At 37.5% G+C, this 21,643-nt stretch overlaps 1 protein-coding gene across 5 annotated transcripts in view; it reads right to left on the bottom strand.

The window, feature by feature from the left end:
* Nucleotides 1-21,643, bottom strand: part of LOC131419011 (contactin-3) — a 279,521-nt gene that overhangs the window by 87,583 nt on the left and 170,295 nt on the right. For 4 of the 5 annotated variants that reach the window (XM_058563677.1, XM_058563641.1, XM_058563649.1 and 1 more), the window contains 6 exons: nucleotides 11,374-11,577; nucleotides 9,789-9,891; nucleotides 9,092-9,276; nucleotides 5,574-5,710; nucleotides 4,501-4,630; nucleotides 1,574-1,724 (listed from right to left, as the gene is read on the bottom strand). In XM_058563677.1, the coding sequence (XP_058419660.1) occupies nucleotides 1,574-1,724; nucleotides 4,501-4,630; nucleotides 5,574-5,710; nucleotides 9,092-9,276; nucleotides 9,789-9,891; nucleotides 11,374-11,577 (910 nt within the window). The remainder of the gene's footprint in view (nucleotides 1-1,573; nucleotides 1,725-4,500; nucleotides 4,631-5,573; nucleotides 5,711-9,091; nucleotides 9,277-9,788; nucleotides 9,892-11,373; nucleotides 11,578-21,643) is intronic. The other variant, XM_058563659.1, reaches the window with a different exon arrangement.

Here is a 21,643-nt window from a genome sequence, read left to right as displayed (position 1 = left end):
TATGCCCTAGAGTCAAACAGACATGGATTCAAATCCTGGCTATGTGACTTCAGGTAAATTACACGATTCCTCTAAGCTTTAGGTTTCTCGCTAGTAAAATGGAGATACAACGATGATCTATACATCATAGAGTTACAGAGATATTTAAAGGAAATATGCATGTAGAGCACTATATTAGTTTCCTCTTTCTTCTATAACAAATTACTACAAACTCAGTGGCCTAAAACAACATAAATTTATTGCCTTACAGTTCTGGAGGTCAGAAGTCCAGTATGGGTCTCCCTGGGCTAAAATCAAGGTGTTATCAGGGCTGTGTTCCTTCAGAAGGCTCTAGAACCATTTCTTGCTCCCTCAGGTTGTTGGTAAAATTCAGTTCATTGCGGTATTTTCTTGCTGGCTATCAGCTGTGGGCTATTCCTATCTTATAGCCTAGTCTGAGATTCCTTTGCTCATTGGCTGCTTTCTACCATCTCCAAAGCCAGCAATCCCAATCAGGGTCCCTCTCACGCTTGGAATCTCTCCTGCCTCTTCTCTGATTATCATACATCTCTTTCAAATTCTTCTGCTTTCCTCTTTCCCTTTTAAATGCTCAAGTGATTACGTGAACCCACCCAGATAATCTAGGATAATCTCCCTATTTTAAAGTCAACTGGTTAGCAACCTTAATTCCACCTCCAACTTTAATTATCTTTTGTCATGTAATGTAACATAATCGTAGGTTTCCAGGATAAGGAGATGGACATCTTTGGGGCAATTATTCTCGCTTATCGCAAGCTCTGAGCATAATACCTGGCATGTAGTAAGTACTCAATAAATAACAATAATAGCCCATATTTATGTTTACTCTCTGCCAGGTATTGACCTAAGTGCTTTATGGATATTCACGTGTTTCATCCACATACCAAACATCATAATGTGAAGTATGTACTAATATCATTATCCCCATTAACAAATGAGGACATGAGGCACAGAAAGAGTAAGTCACTTCACTGAGCTAGTAAAAGACAGAATGAAGATCTGAACCCAGGCAGTCTGCCTGCAGAATCTATGCTTTTAACTCAGCCCCATTCTACCTCTTCATTTTAAATGTTATTATAATAACCAGGAAACCAAGAAAGGCTTTGCTTAAACGAATACCAGTAATGCTAAGTTATTTCAATACAGGGAAACAGAAATATTGGTATTTATTTGGCATATGCTGTCATTATGTCATCTTCCCTTTGTCCTGGGATGTTGGGCCCATCGGGATGCTGAGTGAGGGCGTGGGTCCAGGGCTGACATTATTTTATCATTCCAGTTTGAGTCTTACCAGGCGACTGGGGAGGACATTCCTTTCTAAAACACAGTATTCTATGTGGGAAGAGGTGAGATACATCTCTATTTTTAGATTTCAAAAACATACTACTATCAGCATGACACTATTACAGAACAAAAATACTACTATCACTGTTCTTAAACAGCTCACATTTTACTGAAATGCTGCTGCATTTCATTTCTTACTGAAAACCTACATCGGCATCACTATGGAAAGTGAGAAGAAAGTAAATCACCACCTTTTTGGACAAGAGAATACCTTTCATTCTCCTGTACGATCACATCTCCTTTCTTCCAGGAAGAAAGGGCCCTGGGGGAGGCTCTGGGTTTACACTCCAAGCTGACCACGCTGCCCACCTGCACCTGAATCAACTTCTTCATTGGCGTCTTCGAAAAATCTGGAGCAGAAGCTAAAAAGGAAGAAATAAGAAAGAGAATGAGAATTCGAGGTTTGATTTAATTTTTTAAAATTCTCATGAATTTCAAAGATGGACATTATAACCATTTTTAAAGTTTCTCGACACACAAGATGTCAGTACTTGATTGACTGGATGCCACATACAGGATTTCAATGCTCAAAAAGTAATTCTTCCTATCATGTTTCTGGCAGGTTCTAATTCTTGAGACAATTACACTATATGGGAATTTTAAAAGTTTACTGTGACGTTTTAAAATAGCTCAATCATGAGTTTATTAAAATTAAAAACATTTATCACAGAATGTTCCTGAAAGTTAGTTTCACGAAGACAACAATAGGGTCAGTCTCTCTTGTGACTTCTAGGATGCAGCACTTGGTGCTGTGCCTGGCACTCAATAGGTGCTCAGTAAATGTTTTTAGAATGAAGGCATTGGGGGCCGGCCCGTGGCTTAGCAGTTAAGTGCGTGCACTCCACTGTTGGGGGCCCAGGTTCGGATCCCGGGCGTGCACCGACACACTGCTGGTCCAGCCATGCTGAGGCGGTGTCCCACATACAGCAAGTAGAAGGATATGCAACTATGACATACAACTATCTACTGGGGCTTTGGGGAGAAGAAGGGAAAAAAAAGGAGGAGGATTGGCAATAGATGTTAGCTCAGGTCCGGTCTTCCTCAGCAAAAAGAGGAGGATTGGCACGGATGTTAGCTTAGGGCTGATCTTCCTCACAAAAAAAAAAAAAAAAGGAATGAAGGCATAGTATTGAATCATTATTCTCTTGCATAAAAATTATCAAGATCTATTATAAAATTTTCATGTGGTTAGGTTTAACTTCCAAGTTGGATAAATACATTATAATATGCATTATTATATTGTTACAATATTACATTAAATATAATATGTAGAAAACGTTATGTTTGCTAATAATGCATGGGATGCTGATCCTAAAACAATACCTGAGCCTTCAAGATACATAATAATGTATCATTTGAATGAAATCATATGTTAATCAGAAAACATTCTCCCTTTTACTGCAAATATGGAAAAAAGTTAAGAACCTCAAGTAGTTCCCCAAATATGTAATGCTCTGTCTTATGGCAAATTCCAGTGAATATAATTTATTTTTTGTAACTGGAGATCATGTAGTGGATTATATTATATTATGCACACGATTGTGGGTAAAGAAGACGTGTTATCCAGAGGTTGTTGGCCTTAAAAATTAAGACCGTAAGAAAATAATTTTTGCTAAAGCAAACCAAAAAAACCTTTATATTTGAATAAAATCTTTTTTTAAAAACGTATGTCATATTTTTCACATACAGAAATGCCATACAACATGTTGGTAGGGATCCATTCATTTTAAAGATGAATAAACTATGGCTTATAAGGTTAATTTAATACAAGAATACAGCAGTGCTTCAGCTGAAGACTTGTGTGCCAATTCCACTCTCTTTTTGTCCTAATACTCTATTTCTCTGCCATGGATAAGAGCAGCCAGATTTTCAGCTGATGGTCTGTCCTCCCCAGGCTTCAGTCTTCTTGGTGCGGATGATGTGTTTCTAACCTGCAGGCACCAGGGATTAGAGACCTGCCTCTTGTTAAATTAGGGTTTCTCAACATGACACTTGACATTTGAGGCTGGATAATTTTTTGTTGTGATAGGCTGTCTTGTGCATTGTAGTACATTTAGCAGCTTCTCTGGCCTCTACCCACAAGATGCCAATAGTACACGCTGGCTCCCTCCTTCCCCGCCCTCCCCCTCACACGTGACAACCAAAAATGTCTCCAGACATTTCCTAATATTCCTTGGGGACAAAATCGTCCCCACTTGAGGATCACTGAGTTAGATCAATCAGGACCTTCCAACCTTCTGGCCATATGGATTGGGCCAGCCATGGGTATGTGACCCAAATCGGGCTACATGGGGCCAATAACACGCAGGACTGTGACTTCCATGAGCAATTAAGAAAGCCATCTTTATTTCACTGGATTGACTTTGGTAATGGAAACTGAATATGCTGGAGGACATCATATAAAGCCTGATAATGGTGATGATTTTTGAGCCCCGGATCAAGTTATGCTGAAATGCAAATATATATTTTAATTACACGATCCCTCTCTCCTTCCCTCCCTTCCTTCCTTCTTTCTTATTTATGCCATACTACACTACGTTCTGAGTTGTGGTTGGATTTTCAGCTATTTGCAACTTAAACTGTTTTTCTGGACAATTGCCCTAAACATGACACAACATACTCTTTCTTCTTTTAACCTAAAATGCAAGAAGAAGAAAGTAATTTAGAATTTCAAGTAGTTGCGCCTTGGTTAATTAAAGCTTCAGTATGCCCAATGATTGATGCTTCTAGCAGGGTTACTAAAGACAAAGGCAACTCCTTTTAGATCCATACATAACTGATTTGAATTTGGTATTTACTTTTATGGCCCAGCAAGAGAGAACACCAGTCACTTATTCTCCTAAAAGGCGTTGCTTAGTTTGTAATATTGGAGTTGCATGAGGATGTCTTAGGTCAACACTTTCTCCCTACTGTTGCTTTACCTCAGCCTTTGTTTGGTCCAACTCTGGCCATGATTGCTGCTTTCCCTTAGAAATCATTAAAATGTATACCTTGATTAGAAACCCTGAATGATTCTGTTGGAATACTATAGATGGTATTCAATGTAGGAATCTAATATGAAAAGTAAATATCTCTGCTGCTGGCAAAAATGGAGGATTTAAGAAAAAAAAAATTACAACAAGAGAAAATTAGTCTTACCGACAACCTTGAGTTCGGCACTGGAATAGACGACACCATGTTTGTTTTCTGCTACGCATTGGAACATGCCAGAATCAGTCACGTTTAGGTTTGATATTGTAAGGGCACCATTTTCTATCTGTATTCTCTCCTAGATGATAACAAAAATGTCTTGCATATAAACGTATATACCATTTTAGAAGAAAAATGAAAACCACTGACTACCATTTCAGTCACACATAAATTTCCTTCATTTTCCTCAGAGGATGAGGTAATCTGACCTGATATTTAAGCTTTTCCTTATTTGAAAACGTGAGACTGATTTAACAGAACAGCCACACACTGGAAATACTAATAAGCATTCTTCAGTCCAAAAGTATATCAGTAAAATAAATAACAAAGCATGAGGTAAAGTATTGCAGCCATTTTATTTTTCCCTGTGGTTAAAGTTGCAGACTTTTAAAAATGTACAATCCTTTCCATCCCACCAGCTGGAAAGGTTTTCAACATTTTTTTTTAAATCACGCAAATTAAAGACATTATAAATTCTTTGTACTAAAAAGGGTTCTGGGAAACACAGTTATTAAGGGTTTTTAGGTAGTATGAGAGGTTATGTATAGACATTTGAAGGAACATAATTGACTTAGTACACAGTTTTTTAAAAGAGGAAAATTACATGGCTTGAAAAGGAAAGTGATGGAGAAAATAAGTGCTCATGTTACAAGGTAACCAAGTAATAGATACCTCTATTCTCCAGAGGCTATGCCAAGTTGTCAAACAGGAAAAAGGAAATTACATTCTATATTTGATTAAGTAAGGCCTTCTCTAATTTCAAAACCAAAAAAACTAGTATATCATTTTACAGACTAAATTCACAAAATCACCTTTTCCCAGTGAAATTCAACATAGAAAATATTTCCTCCCTGGCAGACTGGGGACTTGATTTTACGCATACTTTTTCCATCCTGTAGCACTCCTTAGATGCCAATGAACGTGTGTAAACTCAACAATTTACTTTGGCACTAGATACTAGAGGAAGCATTTACTTAACACAAAGTGGAGAAGGGGAGGATTAACCGGGCACATTACCTTACCTCGAGCACAAGGGCTTCTCCATTTTTCAACCATCGGTAGGAGGGTTTGGGCTTACCACTTGCCCGGCATTCCCAATAAAGATTATCCTCCACAGCGATTTCCACATCTTTTATGAGCTGAACCCAATGAGGCTTTGCTGCAATGAAAAAAAAAAGATTCACACCACCCAGCAAATTAAAAAAATCTACTTTATCCATGTAAATATAAATGGATATAAGACTGTGAGCAATGGATTAATGTGAGCATAGTGGCTAAAATTATATTTAATTCCCTAAGTTTTTACTAAGTGGATATACAAAATGTTCCTAGATTTGAGGATGGATTTTGCAATCTGTCATTTCCTAAGCCAAACTCATTATGCTTTCTCTGTTTACAAAATTCTAGGCACTATATTATAGTCTTCAGATGTCTATTAGTTGATAATAATGCAGGTACACAAAACAGAATTTCTTTTCCAAGTGTATTTTTGATCATGACATCACAATTGATGACAATTTAATACATGATGACAGCAGATACTAGTCTTAATTATGCACAAAAATTAACATCCATAGAAGAGAAACTTCTATATCTGAGGAAAAATATATTTCCTTCAAGTTAGAAATAACAATTAAAGTACAAACCAGGGAGCATCTTACGAGCTTCTGTGCGTGAATTAAAATCAAAGCAGGGAAAGATGGATAAATTGGTTCAATCTGAATCATATGATTTTTTATCAAAAGAAGTAATTCATGAAACTTTAAATTATGTTATGCAAATCAGTCGCATCAAGTGGATTCATCATTTTCACTTACGTTTTAGAAGATATTTGGAAAATTCTTTTTACAGATAAAAGGAACATACCACTTACAATGAAAGTCACTCAATATACACAGTATATTCAGCCAAGTCTCAGCTTGCATTTTACATCCAAAACTGGGAGGTGAGAGGTTTTACTGGTTTCACATTGCATTATGCATGCGATGTGTCCTGTGGGATTCACATTTGCATCCTCCATATGGAGAAACAGTTTATCTATTTCTATTTAATTGCAACCATGGGAAGGTTTGTCTCTCCATTTCTCTCTCATAAAATTGTTTTTTTTAAATAAATGAAATTGAAACAAAAATACAGCTATTTAGCTTTTAGAGAAAATGTACTGGTCTAAGTTTTACATTATTATTATTATTCTTATATAAACTACTTATCCAGTTTGAGGTATAGTTCAGTCCAAAATCACTTCTCCCTACTTTATATTAAAACGCATTTTCTTCTTTCAGGAATTATCAGCCTAGACGGAATGAGACCGCAAACAGACTCACACATGCACCTGTGACTGAGACCCAAGTTTCTAGCAAAAATTTCCACTGGCTTCTCATACTACTATTCTTCTTCTCTAAGTGGGAGGATAATTTGCTGGACTAAGCCAATCCTGAGAATCCAGCAGCCACGTTAATTGTGATTTCCCCCCTAATTCATCATACAAGATCCAAATATTCTATCAGACCATTTTTTACATGAAATATTAAAGCAGATAATCAAAGAACTGCATGGCATTTACTGAATATCCTAGTCTTAAGACAGAATTAGAGAGTAACTTTCATGAAATTCTATCTCATTAATTTCTAATTTATTTCTTAGGTACATATCATATTACCTACATAATGGACTAAAGCAATAGTCTACCTCCTTTACTAAGTATAGTGGATGATGTTGGTTGTCTATTGTGCATCCATTTCCTCCCTTCTTTATTCCTAAAATAGCCTCAGTTCTTCATTGAGCTATCCCCTCTTCCATACCCTCACACTGTCTATAAAATCCAGAGAAACCTGATCTTACTTTCTGTTCCAAGCAGAGGCTCTTAAGTTGTCAAAGCCAATTCTCCTTGCTAGTGATTAGTTTAGGAAAAAACATGCAGCCAATGAGATTGGAGAAGGGAATTGCAAGATGTTTTGGAGAAAGGAAGGATGAGCAAGAATTAATGTGCTGATCACTGCTGGCAGCCATTCTGTGACTGGAATGGAAACTAACATGCAGAGAAAGGGAAAAGATACATGAGGGCAGAAAAAAAAAATCACAGAGAAACTGAGCCAGGGCGTGATTATAAGGCACTGGAATGCCAGCTTAGCTTTGGATTTCTTGTCACACAATTGTTTATCATTTATGCAGGGCTGCTGTCCAACATAGCTAAAAACATTCTCACTGAAACATTAAGACAGTTGGATTATCCTGTCCACTTCTCACCCTGCAATGGCCACTTCTTACCCCGGGTCAGGCAGTGACTGCTTAGAAAGGAGGACAAAGCTAGGATATGAGAAAAAGTGACTTTTGGGGTGGCCTTAGAGCCGTACAGACACATGGGTTAAGTGCTCTCAACCCATCTCCATAACATCCAGTCAACAAGTAGACCTTGACAACTGGGTAACTCCAAATTAGTGCTAAGTATTGTAACCAAATCAAGTAACAAGATGGGAGAGTTACAACACAGAACGACTCATGCTATTAATCCATGCCTCCATTTTCTTCCCGACAGATCCTAAAATCGTGCAATAACAAGTGTCAGTCTAATCAGAGGTAAAGCACCTGCAGACTTCAAGTTTTTTTGAGGCGAGTCATAATTTTAATATCTGTCTTTGCAAACTTTTCCTCCCTGCAACATTTATGTGTGATATACAAGTTTGCACTGCAAACCGATTCAATTTCCAGTTTCTAAAATAAATAGAATATAAGGCAATTTGCCTTTCACAAAAATGGTCAATTCCCACTAGTCTTACAATGTTTCTAATGATTAAACTGCAAATATATATTCACTGAGTTTGCATCTTCATAGATTTTACAGTCCACTTTGTAAAATCATGGATTATACTTTCTAAATTATGCTTCCATCAAAAAACCTAGTACATTTTTAATAAAAGGGATTTGAAAATAAATTTTGAAAAAAAGGACAATCTAATTTTACTACAAATAGACTCTAAATAAAGGTAACAGTATTATCCTCTCCTTACCCAAACTGAACAGTACATCAAATAAATGTGATTACAAATTAAAGGCAGCAAACATGGTACAATTACATTATTAGAAAGGATAGAATAACACTGAAAATCTCCACAGAGCCTGAGTTTATGTGGTTTGTCTAATGCAGTAATTGCAAGTTTTCCCAGTAGGCAGTGTCTTTCTGCTTAGTAAAGATAATAAAGAAAGATATACAATCACATTTCTTAGAGATGGCAGACTGAAAAGAGATCTCTCCTTGGTATGGTTAAGTGTGTAAAACGTAATTCTTAGGGAAAAAAAGTGAAATATTTCATTATCATATGAATCATTTTAAAATGCAAAAAGAATATATTATGCCTCCAACTTCATTGCAGAATTCCATTTCTTTTTAATTCTTTCTATGATAAATATTTATCCTCATGTAACAAAATGTAGAACAGAACAAGTTGACATTGGATTTCTGCTGTAATCTTCCACCTCCCCAACAACATTTTATACAGAGAACAAAAGCTAAAAATCCATTTTGCCCAAAGTGGATGCTCACCATAGTAAGTGAGACGCCCTCTGGCGACATTTTTCCCTCGTGAATTCTCAGCAATGCATTCATAGGAACCTGCATCTTCCTGTTGGAAGTTGGGGATTTCAAGCACACCATTGAACTTCCTCAATTTAATTTTACTGGAAAAAGGCAGTCCATCACTTCTTCTCCAATTAATCTGAGGTACGGGACTAGGAAGAAAATTGTCAAGTTATTTGCTATTTTAAACTGATGGCTGGAAGGCACTGACAAAATAAAGCTTTTGTTAGGATAGAGCAAAAAGGCACAGATTTTCAAATGCAGAACAACACCTCCAGTTGTCAGTTACATAAACCTGGTGCAAAGATTTACCTCTTTAAGTTATAGTTTAATAAAATAAATTGTGCATTTTCTTGAGTTAATTCATGACTTAGAAAAAAAAGTCTAACCCACTGTATTATAATTCAACAAATGAACAAGCAAAAGAAAAATAGCAACAATTTAGTTTATGAAATTAGGCAGGCATAGTCATTTTCTGCAAATTGCCTTTAAAGTTTCAAACTAAATTATGTACGTGCATTTTCCCTGTATTTTATTTTTCCTTTGCTTCTAAATGAAAGAAAATTTTAAAAAATAAGGAAAAGAAGAGTTTGTCAAAAACTATCTTGGTCTCTTATAGCAACCTAATATTTCAGCACATCGGAGTAAATGTTATAAGACTTACTTTCCAAGGGCAAAACATTCCAATTTCACAGTTGAACCTTTAGCTGCTGGAAGAGTTTCTGGAAACTGAACTTCTATTTTTGGTTCATATTCACCCATGACACCTGTAAATCCACAAAGTTAATAGTTTCAACGTTTCCTTTGAAATTGTCCCATTTTTCTTAAATAAAACTTTCTTTTGCTCCATTTTGAACAAGCTTCTCCAAGGACTGACTCACCAGCCACCCATTAGGTACTTTTAGAAGCAGGGTTAACTTGAGCCAAACATGCGACATTAATAAACATTCAGGAACTTTAGGACTCGGTGATTCATAAATTGCTGCTTACAGAGCAGTTCCGAGAAAACAACTATGCCTTTTACATTATATAAAATAGGAGGCTTTTTTATTCTGTATTCAATTTGGACATTTATAGTCAACTGAAGTATACAATGTGTTATGACTGTTTGAAATATCCTAAAGTGCAAAAATTATGGGAGGGAATCTACTTAATGGTAGCCTGGTAGCATAGACACCAATCCTAACATATTAAATGGCTCCCTGGAGACAAAAAACAGTAACTTAATAAATGCCAAAGGTTAAGCTCAATTATAACTGGCTGGAAAAAAGTGCTCAGATAACTTTTGGTCATGGCATTGTGCTGTATCAGATATGGTTTCGTGTAAGTGGGGCAGTCACTGAGGTTTACATGTCTGCTTCCTTTGCAGAAACAGCCATGAAGAGGTTGATGGACTCCCTTGAAACAGCCATGAAGGGGTTGATGAAACAAATTTTTTTCTTTTTTTTCTCAGCTTTATTGAGATATGATTGACAAGTAAAAAACTGTATATATTTAAGTTGTACAATGTTATTTTTTTGTTTATAATGTGATGATTTAATATATTAATATATTACAAAAAGATTACCTCAACAAGTTAACACATCTAGCATCTCACATAGATACAATTTTTAATTTTAAATTTTTTTTAATTTTTATGGTGAGAACCCTTAAGATCTACTCTCTTAGCAAGTTTCAAGGATACAATACAGTATTATTAATTATAATCACCATGCTGCAGGGGGTGGAGGAAATGAGGAGATGCTGGTCAAAATGTACAAACTTTCAATTATAAGATGCATAAGTTCTGTGGATCTAACGTACACTTTTTTTCCTTTAATTTTTTTTTTTTTTAGAGATGCTTTTTAGCCTATAACAAAATACCCAGAGCTTTAAGAACCTCAGGCTGGCAAAAATCAGAACAGATGACTTCACAGGAATGCAACTTGAGCTCCAGGCTCAAAAGGGCCTCATGCTTGGTTTAATGGTCTGTTGTCACCATCTTGAAATTCTTAATAATATCTGAACAAGGGATTCCTCATTTTCATTTTGCCTTGGTCTTTGCAAACCATGAAGCTGGTCCTGGGTAAAGACTATGTACAGGGACCTATGGTTTATGGAATCATTTTAGTCATTGTACTCATAAATATTTTTTCTTCTGAAAAAAATGAAATGATAATTCTTCAAGATATATTTTTCACTTTTTCCCATTTGTTTTTGCTCATATTCACAAGACTTCACTTAGAATTGCACCTTGAAACATTTCATACCGTCGGAACGTAGCACCAACGGAGTGGGTGAGCCCAGTACTCTGGTGTCTGTCACTGTACTTGTCACCACACACGTGTAATTTCCCACATCGGATGGCTCCACCTTGGCTATGTAGAGGTGGCCTGTCTCTTGCGAGACAAATCTCCGACTATCTTCTTCAACAAATGATGGATATTCATTGAAGATCCAAGCATATGATAATTCTAATAAAATTTTTGGAGAAAATTCCATTATTAAGGAAAGTTTTCCATAGTATATTAAAAATATACAAAACCACCTTTACTACAAAGTAAGGCCGAGTGTTTTGGGTGCAGGTCCTGAAGAGAAACAGTTATGTGAAATGATTCTGCATTCATTCTGTATTATTATGGAGGACACTGCTGATTAGCATTCTTGTGGGAGCAATATTAGTACTGCCATCATCATCGCTACTCGAGACACCTCCTAACAAGTCTCTCTGGCTTCAGTCTGGATCCCTTTTAATCCGTATCTCCACACTACACGTTCTATGATCTTTCAAAATTACCAATCTCATCATGTCAGTTCCTGACATAACACTTCCCGCAATTCCTTAGTACTCTCAGGAATAATGCGAAATTGTTTAACTTGAATATGAGACCCTGTATGGTGAAGCCCCTGCTCAAGGCCTCAGCATTTAAGAAGCCTCTTGCTCTCTCTTGCACCTGGGTCTTTGTACATGCCGCTCTAGAGCCTGCAATATCTTTTCTCTGTCCATTCTTTTACTTCCTCCTCTTTCAACACCAAATGCCACTCTGCTGAAATATTTCCAAATGGTTTTCAAAGCTTGGTTCCAACTTCAGGAATCACCTCCTCAGAGAAGTCTTCCTTAATCCTTGTCCTCTGGGTAGGTGCTCCTCTATAGAGCAACTCTAAACTTATTTCAATTGAAGCACTTATCACTCTGTATGTAATGATCTTACTTATCCATCCTCCACCAGTTGGTAAACAAGTGACGTCAATTTTTATCCTGCCTGTCCCCACTCCCCAATTAGGGAAATGAAACATTCAAAAACATTTAGTAGACCTCAATAAACATTCATTGAGTTAATTAAGGATAAAATTATGCTACTAATTATCTCCTAATTAAAGTCCAATATGAGAGTTTTCTTGAACTTTAGGGTCAAGGTAAACCAACTGTCTCCAAAGGAACTATTGTTCTTCTCCTCTGTGATAATGAAGACTAAATAATATTATGCTGCTTTGTTCTAGATGCCCGTATTTTTTAGAGCCAAGCTGATATTTAAGCACAGTTACTGTGGTTGGCTTATTTGATTCTTTCTTTCAATGGCCCTATTTTCTTTTACAATTTTATTAACCTTATTGCACGGGTTCGTTACTGTAATGCTTTTCCAAAAGAATTTTTGGAAAATATATAATCAAAAAAGATTTAACGAATAATTACTTCAAAAATATATTTAAGGCACAATTCCAATGGTGAAGGGTCTTTCTATTTGGTAGAGCAGGACAGTGAGTGAGCACACCAATAACAATGAGACTGTGTAAGGGCTGGGTGAGAGCTGCTATGGGTTTCAGAGAAAGGAGAGGTGACATTCTTTTATGATGGAAGAACAAGCATTAAAGGACAGGGGAACATTCTGAACGACAGGGATAAAAGCACTCCAGGTGGAGTGAAGGGCATGTGAAAAGTTAGCAGGGAAGAGAGCCTGGTAAATACCTGGTGGAAATGAAACGTGATGACTGACTCCTTTTACCTTCAATGTAAATGTGAATGCTTGATGATTCCAAAAATCAGCAGGTCACCAGCAAATTGTACAGATGTTCAGAAACACTGCTTTTTAACCTTGAACTCATCTTTACATTATGCTATTGTATCAGCAGAATGTTTCATGAAATTCCAATTAGTCATGTGATAGGCTGGGAAATCTAAAGTTGTTTGTTGGACTGTTTGAAAAAAATGTGTTTCAAACACTCACTCCACAGTTGGCCTCATGCCTACCCCAATGGTACTTTTTTCTTGCAATAGTACTAAATAAACCATAGAGAAAAGGGATGCTGGCAAGGTAGGTCGAATTTGTTCTGCAGGTGTTAAAACTGACAGCTGTGGTAGCAATAGTCATTTAGTGTCTTCCTGCTGCTCTAATCAAACAGTCCCACCCCAACATCCCCCAACCCCCACAACCTCACCTTGCTTTAAAGGAGGCAAAGCAATCTTACTCTGCTTTCCAAAGTTTTCTATTTATGAAATTAATAGGATTGTCCCTCTCCCTTTTATCCAGCCACAGTTAAACTTCCACTGCTCCCCAATATAATAGATCTTAGCTAGGCATTAAGAATAAGAAGTCAATCTTACTAAACCAGTTTATACCAAAATGAGAATAGCTGATGGAAAGAACTCAGATTCAGAGTCAGAAAACCTAAAATCTAATAAATTCATATAAGAAAATATTATACAGCAAGGAGAATGTATAAATAATAACAAACGCAACAACTTAGAATAAATATTACATGTCACGTTGATTGAAAATGTTCAATACAAAATATGTTATAAGACTCCATTTGTAGTATTTCTTTTAATCCCAGATTAATATTGTTAATACTTAAATATTATACTATTATTACATTGTTATAGAGATATTGTGGTAGCTTTGCCTATATGACCTACTAATGATTGATTGTTAGGAAAAGTAAGAGAAGGAAGTCAAAATTAAAATCATTTTAAGGCTGTTCCCAAAATGAGCATGAAGAGGTGAATACATATAAATCAAAGAGTGGACTGTGGTGGACATGGAAATGTCCCACTCGGTCTCACTACAAGAGAAGCTACTGCATAGAAGGCAGTTAACCCAGGGCCTCCACCTGCTGCCCATGATGCGGTGGCTGCACTTCCCTGGGCTGTTCCCGGCTAACTTAACTCCGTGGGGGTATTAATGTTGGCCCACTTCTGTAGAAGTCCTCTCAAGGGCAACTTTGGCTTGGAGACTCCCCATCACAACATCACAATATTCTCAGAACCGTGCTGTAGTCTGGCATTCTTCCTATCTAAGTTTTCCTCCTGTCTCATTGTTCACAGATATGAGTCTGAGGCTCTCTCGACCTACTTCTGCTCCCTCCCCCTTTATCCTTCACAGGCACTTCCTCCAGTAATTTTTTTTTGCAGTCTGATCCTCTAATCCCATCTTAGGGGTCTGCTTCTCAGAGGACCTGAATTGACATAGGGTTGCTGAGATTGAGGAACACACTGTCCTCTGTATTTAAATTGCCCCTCTTCTTGGACCTGGAAGAAATTTCCTTCTTCAGTGACTTCCTTTCAAATCACTATCCCTCCCCCCAACTTCCATCAAGATAATCCCTTCACCTCTGTCCCCACCCATCTTCAAATATGCAAACTGATTCCTAATTGATTCTTAGTACCTGCCCTGCAGACAAGCCTGGACAAGTCAGCATCCCAGAGTAAACCAGTGTAAGCCTATCCTGAGACCCCAAACAAAGAAGAAAAAATTTCACCATTTATGGAAACTTCATCTCCCTGGGGTAAGTTATTGAGCGGAAGTCCTAAACCATCATACATAATTTAAAAAACAAATGGAGAGAAGTTGCTGTTTTATAGGAGTTAGGACTTTGCATTCTTCTTTTAAGAATCAGTATAATCAGGCAGCTTTAGAGATCTATCTTAGACTAGTATACTGATATTCCTTGAATTACAAAGGGCTTACCTTCTTAAACAGTCACTCAATGCAAAATTGCATATGTGATCCTCACAAAATTACACAGAAAATACATATCCTGTATATTATACAGTAGTATAGAAAGACATTTTGAAGCGTTTCCATAAACACTCCATTTCTCTTCACATTCTAACAGTACAGTATGTAGTATAATTTTAAATTAAAAGCACAATAATATGGCCTAATTGTGACCAGGGAACCAGGCAAAGAATGGGTTACTAAGGATCTGATCAACAATTAACATGGTTTTTCAGACAAGAAGAAATTATGTGTTCTGTTTTGCAGAAATTGATGTCTCCATTTTGCAGATGTTGCTATCTTGCAGAGAAACTTACACGTTTGCATCAAGACGCCTGCAAAATGTTCCAGCTCCAAGCATCCTAAAGTTACCTTAAAGTATTTGGCATCTTAAATTCTCCTCTTCTGGAAGGGTCCAAGCAGCCATTCTCAGATCATGCGATGTATATAGTAATAGTTTCCCTGAACACAGTTGTTACAAATACACCTGTTATCTTCTGCTCTCTTTGGTATAAAGTCTCCATGGCACTAAGGTCAGGGAGACACTGCATTGGGAGCTATCCCTGGTGTTCTCCATTGCTTGTGCAAGCAATGAATCTTTTCTTCACCTACTTCTGCCTTGGTTGTGCTTTTCAGCTCTGCACTCACCAAGAGAGGAACCCACTGAGTTCAGTTAAATAACTATTGGAATACGATATAACTAGAATCATACAATGGTCTTCCTCCACTACTTCTCAATGCATCCTCAGAAAAATTAGGAGAATAAAGACCCTGACTAACAACACACAAAAAATGAACTCTAAGATTTTGAGCTGGGAAATGCAGAAGAAACAGGAAAAGTAGAAAGAGGAACCACTCTGGGGATAGAGGAGGTTGTACTGAAAATAGATTTTGAGATTCAGGCAGGTAGTCTAGAAATAGAGACTTTTAATTTTAAATATAAGCTTAAGAGAGAGTTTGGGCTTAAATGGAATGGTAGGCAGAATAATGGCCCCCAGAAGAAGCCTACACCCTAATCCTTGAATACGTTTCCTGACATGGCAAGAGGGACTTTCCAGCTGTGACTAAATTAACGATGTTGAGTTGAGAAGATGATCCTGGATTATCTGGGTGGGCCCAATGTAATCACAAGGGTCCTTATAAGAGGCAATCAGGAGGGTAAGAGTAAGAAGAAAGAAAACGTGATGACAGAAGCAGAGGTCATAGTCAGAGACAGATATTTCAAGACACTATGCTCTTGGTTTGAAGATAGAGGAAGGAGCCATGAGTCAAGGAATGCAGGTGATTTCTAGAAGCTGGAAAAGGCAAGGAAACAGATTCTTCCCCTTTGAGCCTCCAGAAGGATGCAGGCCTGCCAACATCATGATTTTTAGCCAAGTGAAACTGATTTTGAACTTCGGACCTCCAGAAGTACAAAAGAATAAAGTTGTGTGCTTTAAGCCACTAAATTCATGGTAATTTTTTACAGGAACAATAGGGAAATACTATTCATGGCAAAAGGGCTTTGCAGATGTGATTAAGTTAAGGGTCTTGAGATGGGAGGGCAAAATATCATCACAATGGTCCTTATAACGAAAAAAGGGAGATAGGAGGGTCAGAGAATGAGATGTGACTATGAAAGCAGAGATCTGAGTGATGTGATTCTGGCTGGGGGCCAACAGCCAACGTATGTGGGAAGCATCTAAAAGCCACCAAAGCAAAGGAATGGATTCTCCCCCAGAGCCTTCAGAAGGAACACAGCCCTGCCCACATCTGGCACCTTGATTTTAGCCCACTGAGACTTGTGTTGGACTTCTGACCTATAGAACGTTAAGATAGCAATTTGGGCTATTTAAGCCACTTAGTTTGTGGCAATTTGTCACAGCAGCAACAGGAAGCGAGCACAAATGACGATAACAGATAATAATCGGGTGTTGACTATGTCCAGGTGCAGAGCTAAATGCTGTAGATAATATTTCCAAAGAAAAACAAATGACCACAGACAGGAAAGTGGAGAAAGCCTGCACTTAGAAAGTTTAGGGAAGAATCAGATTTTATATAATAGGATTATAAGATCAATATAATGGGGGTGGGGTTACTCCAAAAGAGATGGCAAAGTACACAACCCGAAAGCAGATGAATTAGTGCTTGATTGTTTTATACAACGATTCAGAGTCTTAAAGACTTATGGAAAGAAATCAAATTTGTATTTAATATGCTGTACACTGTCATGAAAGGTACAGAGAAATTTGTAGCACCTACCTACCTTTCTTTACAGACTTGCTCATTGAGATGGAATGAGTCATAATTTTTATGTCTTAGAGAGAAGATCTGCATTGTTTCATTTATTGCCTGCATGACTGTGTTAAAATATATACGGCATCACTCTGATTGAAAACATCAGAGAATTATTATATGATTTATTGCATTCTGAATAAAGCAAAAGATACCAGCTATAATACTATCAGAATTTACTGATCATAAAAATCTGCATTTGAAATAAATGTTAATTGTATATTGCAATGTAAAATATATATCAAATCAGCATTCTTTGGAGATTTTTCAACATCATTTTATGTATGATGATAAATACAAAGCTATAATAAAAATGATAATTTTATATACTCAAACAAGCTAGACTTTACGAAACCTTTCACAACCTCTTGTGTAAATCACAAACACATTATGCCAAAACTACTTGGCCACTGGGCTTTCTATTAACAATGCTATGTGAATATTAGGAATGTGAAATATTTTTTATTAGAGAGTAAAGAGCTTTTACCCATCAAAGCCATAAATTAAGAAAATGAAGTATTGAAATTCTGCTTTCTAAAAAGTAGTATGTGATGAATGACATCACTCCTCCAGCCACATTTCTTCCCAGGTCACTTACGCATAAGGCCAGTCCCTTTAACAAGAAATATGTCACTCTAGTGTTTACCTGGAGATACATTAATACACACACTATGACATTTAAGGGTTTATTTCTAGTTCCATTATAAAATTCTATTATGAGGGAGATTTAATCCTCCATATAGGCATTTTCTAGAAGAAATTCTGTCAAACAAAATTGCAGTTGGGTAAAATTGTAAAAGTAACTTTGGCCATCTTCTATGCTGCCAACTGGGAAGTTTGACCTACTTTAAAACAAGACATATTTAAAAGGGTGTGAGAGATTGCTTGATGTCATTCAAGATTTTTATCACTGATTCATACAATTGGGAAGAGATTTTTGCTATGGAGCTTACAGATGACCCTCCAGATTGGTGGAGGGTCTGGGACAGAGTACATATTTAAAAATGTAAAACAATGTAGAAAGTTGAAAATAATTTAAGGTTTCAAAGAACAAATGATCAATGGTTAGGATTGAGAAGTCCATACAGCAAAGTAGAAGGCATCTGCGGACACTTCCAACATTTCAGTGTGTGTCTTTCAAAAGTTGGTTTGTAAGTTGCTGCTTTGGGGCAACATTACTACAGTCATGTGCTGCATAAGGACATTTTGGTCAATGACGGTTGGCCCCATAATGTTAGTACCATATAGCCTCGGTGTGTAGTAGGCTAGACCATCCAGGTTTGTGCGAGTACACTCTATGACGTTCGCACAACAAAATAACCTAATGATGCATTTCTCAGGATGTATCCCCATCCTTAAGCACCACGTGACTGTATATATAGTAGGTCTCCTTGTTTAGCCTATAAATGTGTGCCTAATCCATTCTGATTTAGAGTACTATCAAATCTGATTTTGAGGGTGCTGAGATAAGGAGAATAATGACCAGGGAGGGAAAAAAAACTAAAAATGACATTTCCTTCCTCCTTTCATACTTGAGGGCTGATTCTAGGCTAGAGGTCAGCAAAGTACACGAGAGGGTCAAGCCCAGCCTGCTGCCTCCTTTGTACACTACATCTTTTGCAACATACTCACACTCATTCAATTGCTATATCTGTGGCTGCTTTCATGCTACAGGAGCAGAGCTGTGTAGCTGTAAGAGAGAGACTATACGGCCAGTAAAGCCTAAAATATTTATCTGATCTTTTAAGAAAAAGGTTGCTGAGCCTTGTTCTAAGTCAGTATTATCTGTAGATCAAGTTATGAGGTTGGCAATCCCTTACCTGTCTGACTTGACTTCTACGCCTCTTCTTTTCTTTATATGGCTGTCATGTTGTCCTAACTCCACACGGAGCATCACAAAGCTTAGGCTAGTCCCCAAGACTCCACATTTCCTTGTTTCTCTCTCTTGCTTTAGTTGCTGCCTTTAGGGAGCACATATGAGCCGTTTCCATTGTGTAATAAAAGTGTCCGAGAGATAATGCAGTTTCCTGATACGCTCTGTGACCACCACTTTTGGTTCTACCATTTTCTCTTAGGATCTGGAGTATTTTCAGTGGGTACCCACATCTTCCATCATATTCTGACTTGACAAGGCACTGCCATTCTTTGCCTTCATTTGTAATGCTTCTGCCAGGGAAGCTCCTCTCCTAACAAGTGCCTTTATCTCTTTCCTGGTACCATGGCTGCTAAAAGGGATGTGGTGCCAAAGTGAAGCTCTTTCCTCCATGTTTGTTGATACAGAAATGTGAAGAGCCCTCTAGAGGCAATTTTGTATTTTTGCTTGTATACATGCATTCTTCCTATTCTCATGAAAAACTCTTTTTTTCAATGAACCTCCCCTCTCCTATCCTTAGTTGGAGTTGTTTTGGTGGGACTGACCCCACTCCTGTCTCCTTGCTCCGTGGAGATCTCAAGATGAGGAAGTATAAGTGGGGGCCAAATCAATGACATTCAGCAACGATTTGGGGTAACTGAGGAGGAGGACTAGCAAAAACATTGGCAAGGCATTTACTGACATAATTCCTTTGGCACGGGCGCTAAAGAAGCATGACACTGCTAAAGAGAGTAGTTTAAATTTTCATAAAAGAAAATGTGACCTAATGAGGACTGGACAGAGTTATTGCGATGCTTTATGAAGACGTGACAATTCCCTCGTGCCACAGACCTGACTTGCAGTTACTGCAACCCCCAACTTGTGTGTGGACTTGCTGTATGGTGATGAGACTCAGGAAGAGAACATAATGCATTTCTTCTCTGCTTCCTTATTTTTATTATAAAAATGTACCTTTTCAAGGATTTCAGAGACCTTGAAAGCGATTTTAAGATTAGTTCAAAACCCAAATGCTGCGACGACTAGAAGTTTCATTGCCAAGACCTGCTTGTGCAGCTAAAAGAAAGTGCTTTGTAAGAGCACACTGTGCACACTGCCACACTTGGTACAATATGCACTTTGGTGTGCGGCTCTTAAATAGATGCCAAATCCCTTCTGCCAGGTTTGCACTTTCCTTATCCCTTAAACTGAATAATGGACATTTTTATGACTTCAGTGACAGTAAATAATATTTTCTTTTTAAGTGCAGTCCAGGAGAAGGTAAAGAATCTTACAGCTCATGGGAGTGCTAATTGGAGCCAATTAGAATTTGATTGACCTGCCTTGCTATTAAAATAATATGCAAAATTTACACTGCCCTTGCAAAATGGAAATTTTCTTTAGTACAGGCTAACTACAGGAAGCCCAATCTTTAATGAATCCAAAGGTGGTGCTTTTGGGTTATAATTCCCACATCAACACTCAGAAGCTAATTCCAGAGAGAGGCTTCATAGGGTTGCAAATGATACAAAAGAATTCTATAGATGGGGAAAATGTGCAATAAAATAACTGGAATAATTAAGGGCTAGTGAATAAATGAGCAGCATGACAATAACTCTGTCCATTCCTCATTAGGTCTCATTTTCTTTTATGAAAATTAAAACTCCTTTCTTAAGAAATGTCACGAGGACTTGATATTTCTCTTCTTGTTACATGGGTGATTTTTTAAAGCAGAATAAAATGTCTGTTTTCACTGGCAAATAGAAATGAGGTTATTAGCAGAAGATGAAGTCACACTGCCAAATCACAAGGGTCTTCTTACCGGGGACGATTAATGAGTTCTTAGGAAGCTGGAGAAATTAATGTTTCTCTCTCTCTGTCTGTCTGTCTGTCTGTCTCTCTCACACACACATGAAAAGTACTACTACTTACCATTGGTAGTATATCAAACCATTCATCAAAATAGAGTTAAATACCATTTAAAAACTTTTATTTTATTTTATTTTATTTTATTTTATTATTTTTGTGTGTGTGAGGAAGATCAGCCCTGAGCTCACATCCATGCTAATCCTCCTCTTTTTGCTGAGGAAGACTGGCTCTGAGCTAACATCTATTGCCAATCCTCCTCCTTTTTTTTCCCCCAGAGCCCCAGTAGATAGTTGTATGTCATAGTTGCACATCCTGCTAGTTGTTGTATGTGGGACGCGGCCTCAGCATGGTGGGAGAAGCGGTGCGTCGGTGTGTGCCCGAGATCCGAACCCAGGCCGCCAATAGCGGAGCGCGAGCACTTAACCACTAAGCCACAGGGCAGGCCCTAAAAACTTATTTTAAAACAGATTTTTACCCTTTTTTATCTAACTTTTCTGAATGATAGATTAAAGAAAAATGGTGGATTCGTTATAAATTATACTATTAAAGTAG

This window comes from Diceros bicornis, chromosome 2, assembly GCF_020826845.1.
Source record: "Diceros bicornis minor isolate mBicDic1 chromosome 2, mDicBic1.mat.cur, whole genome shotgun sequence".
NCBI classification, from domain to species: domain Eukaryota; kingdom Metazoa; phylum Chordata; class Mammalia; order Perissodactyla; family Rhinocerotidae; genus Diceros; species Diceros bicornis.
Note: the sequence above shows the minus strand (reverse complement) of the source record. Positions and strands in the feature narration are given on the sequence as shown.